This window comes from Eimeria acervulina, genomic scaffold, assembly GCF_000499425.1.
Source record: "Eimeria acervulina Houghton genomic scaffold, Eah_scaff1061, whole genome shotgun sequence".
Taxonomy (NCBI): domain Eukaryota; phylum Apicomplexa; class Conoidasida; order Eucoccidiorida; family Eimeriidae; genus Eimeria; species Eimeria acervulina.
Window position 1 is genome coordinate 1 of NW_013549448.1, and position 9669 is coordinate 9669.

Sequence of the window (9669 nt, forward strand, 5' to 3'; positions counted from 1 at the left end):
ATATATATATATATATATATATATTATATACCTCCAAAAAGTGTTATTATTTCTGTGTTAACGCTGTTTATATATATATATATATACATATAAATGTATAAATGTACATATATATATATATACAAAGATACATAAAAGAGTGTTATTACTTCTAAAGTTGAAGCGGCATATATATATGCTCTATACTTATATATATGCAGATATATAAATATATATATATATATATATATTTACATGTATATATATATATATACATGTATATATATATAGTGTTATTACTTCTGAAGTTAATACTGCGTGTACTAGAGCGAGGCTATTCTTTGCTTCTCTGCTGCTCTGCAAGTAAGTGTTTGCTTGAAAGCGACACGAAATAAAATAAATAAATAAATAAACAAAAAGAAACTTGTACTTAGAATAAACGAATATTTTCTTTCGTTGTTTAGTCCTTACAAAACGCACACATAAAAGCTCTCTTAGTAACGAGAGAAAAAAAAGTTGTGCAGGAAATATAAAAAGAAAAACATAATTAATTAAATAACAGAAGAGAATTCGATAAAAAGAAATAATTTACTTAGTTATTTATTAATTATTTCTTTTTATCTAATTCTCTTCTTTTATTTGATTAATTATCAGAGAATTAGAGAAGAAAAGAGAGAAATAGTTAAATAAAGAAAGAGAATTAGATAAACAAACAGAAAGAAATAGCTCAATAAATAAAAGAAGAGCAATAAATGAAAAGAAAGAAATAATCAAGTAAATAAAAGAAAAGAGCTGAACGAATATTTTGAACAATCAGCCAAATAAAAGAGAATACATAAAGTAGAAGAATAATTAATTAAATAAAAAAAGAGAATTACATGAAAATAAAAACGCAGATATTTTCGCATTAATTTCGAAAAGCAAAATAAAGCAAATTAATTTAATAAAAGAACATAACTACATAAAACAGTAAAGACAACAACAGAAATACACAAAATAAAATACTGCAAGAAGAAAATCATATAAACAAACAAAGAAATAAAACAAGCATGCATACAAATCAACAGAAGAATCAAAAAAAGAAAAATATATATATATATATATGTATATATTTTTTTAATATAAAAATATATATAATTATATATATATATATATATATATATTTCTCATACATAATGTAAAAAGAGCAGCTTGTAATAGCATATAAAAGAAAAAAGAAGAAATGCACAAAGACAGAAAAAAGACTATAAGGATTTTGTAGATAAGATATAAATATTACATTTGTTTATAAGAGAAATATGAATAGCATATATAAGTTAGATAAACTCGGGTCTTGAGAAACTTCAAGAAGTCGTTGTCTTGTTTTTCGTTTCTTCCCGAGTGTATAATCAGCATCTGCTTTTTCTTTTCCTTCTAGATTTCTAACTAATTGATGAAAAGAAGCTAAGTCCGTCCAACCCTGTGCAGCTCGAGTAAGAAAAGCTTTATGCTGAGCTGCTGCTCCTAGGCGAAAAGCACCTGTATCAAATAAACTTTCTACAAAAGTAGTTGTATCTATAATCTCTTCGCTATATGGAACAGAATATGAAGGAGTATCCCCAACTCCAGCATACGCGAGTTGTGCAAAACTTGTATTTAAAGCTTTTAGGAAATCGCCAAACTGAAGAAGAGAGTCTTCTAACCCTTCACCTTTAACTCTATTTACGCTTACTAATGAAGACATACGACGAAATAATACTAAAGGTATTTCAGGGCGAGAGAACGGAGGCACAGATCCAGGTAAAAGCTCTGATAACTCTTCAAGCGAAGCTAAAGGATCTGGATTTCTTTCTAAGAATTCTACAGGCGGTAGACCAATATCATCATTTTCTTTTAAACCTAATAAACATACAGGGCCCCCTTCTTCTTCATGCACTCTCTCTAATTCTTGCAGCATCTTTAATTTCTCAGTTGCAGCACGACAAATGCAAGAAAGAAGTCTTGCATGCAATCCATATGCAAAACGCCCTTCTTCATCATGCGGTGAAGGTATCCCTGTATTCAGCATCTTTTCTACTTCCTGAGCGTATAGTAAAACAGTAGGTGCATTCATATTCCTTATCCCTTCTTCTTCAGCTTCTCTGTCATTTGAATTGGGTGTATAATTCACTATAAAGCCTCTCCTCACATCTCCAGAAGATTTTTTCCAAGCGACACTTAATATTTCTGCGTCATGAACAAGAGTATCAAGATATCTTTGTAAACTAACATCATCAGTTGCAATCCCTGTTTCTTTTGCTTCTCCTTCCTCTACTTGAGAGGGCTGTTCAGTAGGAGTAGGTTGAACAGGAGTCAGTGAAGGTTTTGTTTGTATTTCTTTAAAGCTTCTACGAGTTAAAGCAATACCTGCTAGAAGAAGAAAAAGCCCTAAGATTAATATACCGGCTTGCAAAGATGGTTTTGAGGCTTTAGATGATTCTACTTTTCCACTAATAGAAGAATTATGAAGAGAATAAGCATCTCTTTCTTCGTCTTTTCTCGGGGCATTTGCTTTAGATGCAATATCTTCATCGGCTTGATTTTCTTCTTGTACAGTTACTCCACCAGGGGCCTCCATTCCAACAAACTCCGGCATCTTTATTAATATAATTCTTTGTAATTCTTTTCACTGCCTTTCTTACGTAGGATAGCCTCTGGAGAGAGAGAGAGAATAAGAAAAAAATAACACGAAAAAAGAAAAGCAATGCGAAGGAACCTCTCTATTCAATATCCTTGCAAAGAAGAGCTTCTGGGAGGGACAGGATAAAACATAACGAGCAAAAAAGAGAGAAACAATGCATAATAATTTCTGCTAAATGAATAAATTCTTCTTGAATGTTCACGAATTTTTGTTCAAGAAAAAAAAAAGTTGAAATATCGTCTTGGAAGAAGGCCTGAGATGGCTGCCGTTTGTTTTATCCTTTGGGGGCAATTATTCATTAAATTAAACAGAAACAAACCGTAAAAAGAAATAATTTCTACAATGTAAAACTTCAAACAACTCCTTCAACTCTTTCTGCGACTCCGCTGCTTTAGCCTCTAAAGCAGCCGCCGCATAAGGCAGAGGTATTGTGGATTTTTTTGCATATATTTATGTTCAATTTACTGAATTTAAGTTCTTTATTCATTTGCAATTCGTATTTGTAGTTAGAATATTCATAAGCATTTTAATTTTACCCCGAAATAATAGATCTTCCCTCCTAGTCCCGAGGAAGCAGCAGCAGCAGTATGTAGGGGAGGAAATCGACGAGCGAGCAGGGAGCTCGTGCATGTGGTTAGTTGACTTCTTCTGCGAAATTTCTAAGAATTATATGCATAAAGCATTTAAATATAATTAATCGAGATAAATAACGACGTTTTAGTGGAAAATGTTAAGGGAAGTGTCCGGCTTAGCAGCTCCTGCCAAGGAGCAGAAGGTAAGCAGCTCTGAAGCAAATATATGAGAGGCGTTTGAACAAACGATATATTAATTGATATTAATAACTTTATTCAGGAGTTACAGGCGTGAAGTGCATGCGCATACTATATTACAGGCGATAGTCGCCCAACAAACAAACATCAATTTATCAATCCGAAAATTATTTCGTTAAGAGAAAATGAAAACTCTGTTGTTGGTTGGGGAGTAAAGAAGCACCTTTCATATGGCATTTACTTCAGCATTAGAATAGATTATCTACTCCTCAGATCTGCCGCAGAGTATACAAGTCTGGAATAACGAAAACTTTGTTTGGCTTCCCTTCTTAAGTGTGTAATGCTTCTACAGAATAACACTAAAGTAGTTGTTAGCGTATACTCCTGACGCCCTACTGTTTAGTGTTCTTGTTCTCCTTCTCATCTACCTTCTTTATACTTCTTCGATATACATAGAGCTGCCGTTCTTCTCAGCAATGAAAGATGGTTTAGGCATCGCAGCAAAGGCGGTGGCATCGCTTTGCACCAGGCGAAGAGTAAAGTAATGTCGGTCTCACGATTTGGCTTCGCTTTGAACAGGAGTTTCCCCTGAAATAGGTTTTCATGCATTAGCGGTTTATGGTGAGGTCAACACAACAGTGGAACGAAAGCCCAGGTTATAAGCTGAGGTATATCTCCTCATTAGCAGGGAATATCAGCAGCTATGAAGGGGCCCTTGCAGAGTCTTTCAATTGCTTATCGATAATGAATGCATATATCAATGCATCTCATAGTGGGTTTATCACTAGTCAAAGCTTGTGACAGCATTTAAGTTGTGGATAGACTCTGCAAATATGCAAACTTCGTCTATTGATCGAGTTTGGGTACAGCAGAACAGCTAAATTATTCAAAAAAATACACATCTGGACACTCGCAAATTTCCCTAAAGAATCACTTCTGACAGAGATCGCCTTTATGCCGACCAGAATATTCGCTTTTCTACAAACAGCGAAATCCCAAGAAAATGATTGAGCATCTTCAACCTTCCTTCCCGTAGGTGCGTTTGTAAAATAGCAGTGAGAAAATGATTGAGCATCTTCAACCTTCCTTCCCGTAGGTGCGTTTGTAAAATAGCAGTGCAGTTGTCAACCTGCGGACCTTCAACTCCCCTGGTCTACACTGAAACACCATTGCTTGACTCGATGTTGGGGCTGGCTGGCGACCCCTAACCTCGTGAGGTAGCAAAGTATTGCTGCGGATTTCGGCACACTGCTGGCAGCAGCTCAGGAATACTCAAGAAAGCGCAAGAAAGATAAGCAAAGGAGCATGGGAAAGGACGTTTAGCTGTTAATCTTTTAAACCCCAACCGCTCGGTATTAGTGGATTTGCATGCAATGCGAAGTGAGCAGGCGAACAAACAGCCGAGGAAATTCGTCATGCTCTTTGAAGGGCCCTTTCTTCGCTGTTTTTGTGCAAAAGGCATTGACGTATATCGTATTAGGTTTAACGATAAAGCAGAGATGTATGGATACCATGAATGCTGTCTTCTTAAACCTGTTGGGGAAATCGGCGAAACTTCCCCCCGCTGCCTCACATAGCCGCTGAAACGCCGTTGCGAGAAGGACAACATGGAGGCTACTGAGACCCCTAACACTTGTAGAACGAGCAAACAATGCCAAAAAAGAGGTGTTTTATGTTCAATCTCTCGAAGACCGACAACCCGAGGGAATACTTTTAAATCCCCTGCGCGAGGCATTTCCTCAGGAGCATTTTAACTCAACGATATCGACCACAAGAGTGGGTGTACGCAGCGTCGCATAAAGGTGGGAAGCGCAGAGCTATTAGTTGTCTTACGTGAAGAGGGGCCCAGATCTTTGCACATACGTGCCCTCAGAGTTACTCACTGTCCAGGTGTAGTTTACAGCACCAGCCCCAGGCCATTGTGTTGGGCAAGGCATCTGGAGACAGGTAGGGAGGCCAGATGACTTTTAGTCTGACTGTATTGCATTTCACAGTATTCCTCGGCTTCGTATGCTCGTTACGGCATGCAAGCATATGGGGCTGCCTTGCAGCAACAGTTGCAGCACCAAGGACTGCTGCTCAGCAGAGCCTGCTGCCCCCTTCTCAGTATTTCCAGTATCTTGTGAGCCTCGCCAAAAGGCCTGGAGATAGAAGGGAAGCCCCCAGCGTTTGGTGAACACTTATCGCAAGTGTTTTGACTTCTCTGCAGCCCGTGACGCTCCTACCTTAACCTTGAAGACTCCCACCACACTGTACTTCGAGGTGAAGCTGGCTCTTACCCCTTGCAGTATAAGGTCTGCAAGCTATCGGGATCAATCGTCTGTGTTGTGTTCTCAGGCTGGGGCGTCCGCTCTGCTTCCAACAGCATGAAGAGTTGTTTATGAATATTCAAGAATCCTACCTTAACCTTGAAGACTCCCACCACACTGTACTTCGAGGTGAAGCTGGCTCTTACCCCTTGCAGTATAAGGTCTGCAAGCTATCGGGATCAATCGTCTGTGTTGTGTTCTCAGGCTGGGGCGTCCGCTCTGCTTCCAACAGCATGAAGAGTTGTTTATGAATATTCAAGAAGGTCGAGCATACGGTCAAAAGGTAACAGGTTGGTTTCCTAAATATGGAAACTGATACATTATTACCTACTTTCCAGGGAAACATAGGCCTAGAATTCTACAAAATTGTTGAAGACATGGTTTTATAGTGATATATAACAAAGTATAGTTTGTACTTGACAGTAGTGAAGGCACTGTAATGGGCAGCAGATTGTCTCAGTTTGGAGGCAGACATATTACACACAAGTGCAGCATCTACGGGGAGCAGTAAACAAATCAACAACATCTTACAGATACGACAAATGCCCCATTAGATGGAGTGGCTGAGTAGGCTGTAGGGTTGAGCCCAACTATAGACTGAAGGACAACCGTACAAAGCAAAAAAAAAAACGAGGAGGCCTCAAGCTTTACTCTTTAGGCGAGCCCGAGACCTCTGTATGCAACTTTAGCTGCATGCAAGGGCATAGAGTCTGTCTGTCTTAATCCATAACATCTCTATCTTGTTCCTTAGCTTCCTTCATTCTGCCTCCTGCATCTTAGTCGATAACACATGGGCGTTTGCGTCAAATGTTAAAGTCTGCCGCCTAGAAAGAGTGCAAATTGAACATAAAGTAATCGGTTTTTGTTTTTTTCTTCACTGTATTCCCCTAATAAACTTTGAATTCCTAAACCCCTGAGATGCATGTATTACCTGCGTACTGCCACTGCCGCCAACCCCCCCCGCAGAGGGGCCCCCGCCCTGTGGAAAGAAGTAGCTAAGGAAGCTGTTGGATTTTTATTTTCAAGGAATTCCCATCAATGAAAAAGAATTTATTGTCTTTTAATCGGTTTTCTGCTGTTTGTTGCCGAGTATTTGCAGCAACAGGCCAGAGGGTTACTACACCCACCCTCGACGGCGTTTGAGGAGCAGGGGGGTGGGGGGGCGATCTTGAGTTTTTTCCCGTATTTTTCCTGATTTTTTTCTTTTATTCTCGGTTTCAATTTAATATTAATTGATTGTGTGAAAATGAGGCCAGAAGAGGAGAGCGAAGAACAATCTGAAATAACAGCCTTTCCAGCGGTAGCGCCGGAGCTGCTGTCTTGTATGTCTACTTCTGTTCAAACTTTGAAGTCGTTGATGGAGTTTGAGGATTTCTCTGAGCTTTCCGATGTATTTCTTTCGATTTGCAGGCGGAGTTCATCTTTTCATTGTTCTTTTAAGCCGGATACAGCTTGCGCTTCTGCATCTCACATGCGAGTGCTGCATTTAGGTAATACAAGGCCTTCCTCAGCCTCAACCGCAGCTCCTTCTTCTTCTCTTTCTCTCTCCTCCGCTTCTATGGACCTTTCGGCAGCTGTTGATCAACAGCAAAACGATAAAAGGCCCCCAATAACACCTGCATGTACCCCTCAGCATACACCGCACTGCAACCGGAATACTTCACACTACTCCCACTCTACCCACGCAGTGGAAGCCAACAGCGACGAATCAAAGAACGGAGGACATAGAGAACAGGAGAACAGCAGCTGCTGTGCAGCAGCCGCTGCAGAAGCAGCAACAGCAGCAGATCAAGCACGCTGCAGAGGGGCAGCAAACAATGATGAGGCGTCTTCTCCTCGTAGTACTGCCACTCCAACCAAACGATCTGGGGGGCCTTCTTCTCCTTCTGTTTCTCGCAGCCGCAACAGGTTGAAGGTGAATTCTTTTAAAACTCAGGGAGTTTCTCTAACGCGGAGGAGCCCTCGTCTTAATCAAACAAGCCATGGGAGCAAACCCAGTTCAACTTCTCAGCATGCGCCTCATACCACTGAAGACACAACAGAAGCAGCAACTGCTGCTGATGCTAGCAGCAGCAGCAGCAGCAGCAGCTCAGCACATCAGCAGTCTGTAAGAACCAACGGGTCTAGACGAGGAGTTGCAGCTTCAGGGGGACGTAAGAGAAGAAAAGAAGAAGAAACTGGAGATATGACTCCTTCTAGTACACGCAAAGCTCCCCCTAAGAAGCATACAATGCAACTGAAACCTGCTGCTGCAGGAGCAGCAGCAGCAGCAGCAGCAGCAACGGATAATCAATCAGCGCGTCTGTCGCCCCTCAAAACAGCAAACACAAAACGAAAAGGAAATAGAGGAGGAGCAATAGAAAGAAATAATTCAACAAGAAAAAACAACGACGAAGGCGTACGAAGCACGGTAAGATAGCATCTTGCTTTCTTGTCTTGTCTTCTTTTCTAGGGTTTAGGGTTTAGGGTTTAGGGTTTAGGGTTTGGGGTTTGGGGTTTATTGTATGTATATACAGGGCTGTTGTTGTTTTTTTAGGGTTATCCTCAGCGTAAGAGACGCGTCGAGTTGAGGGCATCGATGATATTTCTTCTGTCTCTGCATTTAATTCTTCTTCTTTTGTTCAATTAGAAGAAGAGAGTGATGGAGAAGAAGAGCCTGTGTGCCGCTATGCATACCCTGTAGCACAGAAGGAGACAGCAGCAGCAACAGCAGCAGCAACAGCAGCAGCAGAAGCAGCAGACTGCAGCAACGCTGCTGCACCTGAATTGCCTCTACTATGCCGCAATGATTTTCTTCAGCTTTCTTCACAAACAAATGAATATGAAGCAAAAGAAGGAGTAGTAGCCGAGGGAGATATAAATAGAACTGCTGCAGCTGCACATACACCGCAAGCATCTGAAGAAGAATATAAAGAAAAAACCCTTCAACATAAAGTATTAAAACTGCTTCCGCAGCCGACACCTCAATTTGACTTTGGCCTCTTCATCGTCAGAGCAGCCGCCATTTCAAAACATGTTGATGATATTTATCCCCTACTAGAAGATGAAGAAGTAAGCAAGACGCTTCTTACTGCTTATATATAATAATATAATATATGTATATATATATACATATATATATATATATATGTATATATATATATGTATATATGTATTATTGCATGTATTATATATAATAATATGTACAATATATGGTGTTTATATAGGTAAATATATGTTTACTTATATATAAACATATATATATATATATATTTGTACATGCATTCTTATTTGTTGGATGTACACTTGAACCCCTGACGAGGAAAGAGTTTGAGTTGCCGCTAATTGCAGCAGGCGATGCATTAAAAATTGTTTTTTCTTCTTATCACAACTAAAGAAGTATATTTTATTTATGCGTATGCATTTTATTATAAGGAGATAAATAACGGGGTTATGCAGCGCTGTTCTATTTGTTTGCGGTGCGTCTGCTGTTGCTGCTTCTACTGCTTCTGCTGCTGCACTTGCTGCTGCTTCTGCTGCTGCACTTGCTGCTGCTTCCGCTGCTGCTGCTGCTGCTGCTGCTGCTGCAGCTAATGGAGGGGTCTGTTGTGCTGCATAAATATATGGGGGAGCCTAAAGAAGGAGCGAAGCGGCGCGGCGATAACTTTTTAGTGGATAAACTGCTGAAAGATATACCAAACGTCAGCATTAATTTAATTTAACTTAATTTAATTCAACTTAATTTAGTTTTATTTATGAATAATGCATGCAGACATGTGCAACGATAATGTTCAGCTGTATGTAGTCAAGTTTGTGTTTGGCACATGCATGCATATCTTTGCTTATTTATGTATTTATGTTTTTATATTTCTGTATGTTTTTATAAATGCATATGTATATCCATTTATGTGTATGTATCTGCTTGTACATACGCATATGTCTATATATATATACATATATATATATATATATA

At 39.4% G+C, this 9669-nt stretch overlaps 3 protein-coding genes across 3 annotated transcripts; 1 reads left to right on the forward strand and 2 right to left on the reverse strand.

Moving 5' to 3' along the window:
• Positions 1–1264: 1264 nt before the first annotated feature.
• Positions 1265–2593, reverse strand: EAH_00054780 (hypothetical protein, conserved; the record flags this gene model as incomplete). The annotated part of the gene is made up of 1 exon (XM_013393916.1): positions 1265–2593. The coding sequence occupies one exon, from the start codon at positions 2591–2593 to the stop codon at positions 1265–1267; it is 1329 nt and encodes a 442-aa protein (XP_013249370.1).
• A 1892-nt stretch (positions 2594–4485) lies between these two features.
• Positions 4486–6063, reverse strand: EAH_00054790 (hypothetical protein; the record flags this gene model as incomplete). Its single annotated transcript, XM_013393917.1, has 4 exons — positions 4486–4659; positions 4920–5025; positions 5688–5887; positions 6049–6063. The coding sequence occupies 4 exons, from the start codon at positions 6061–6063 to the stop codon at positions 4486–4488; spliced, it is 495 nt and encodes a 164-aa protein (XP_013249371.1).
• Positions 6064–6963: 900 nt separating this feature from the next.
• On the forward strand, positions 6964–8346 carry EAH_00054800 (hypothetical protein; the record flags this gene model as incomplete). Its single annotated transcript, XM_013393918.1, has 2 exons — positions 6964–8127; positions 8266–8346. The coding sequence occupies 2 exons, from the start codon at positions 6964–6966 to the stop codon at positions 8344–8346; spliced, it is 1245 nt and encodes a 414-aa protein (XP_013249372.1).
• Between the last annotated feature and the right edge of the window lie 1323 nt (positions 8347–9669).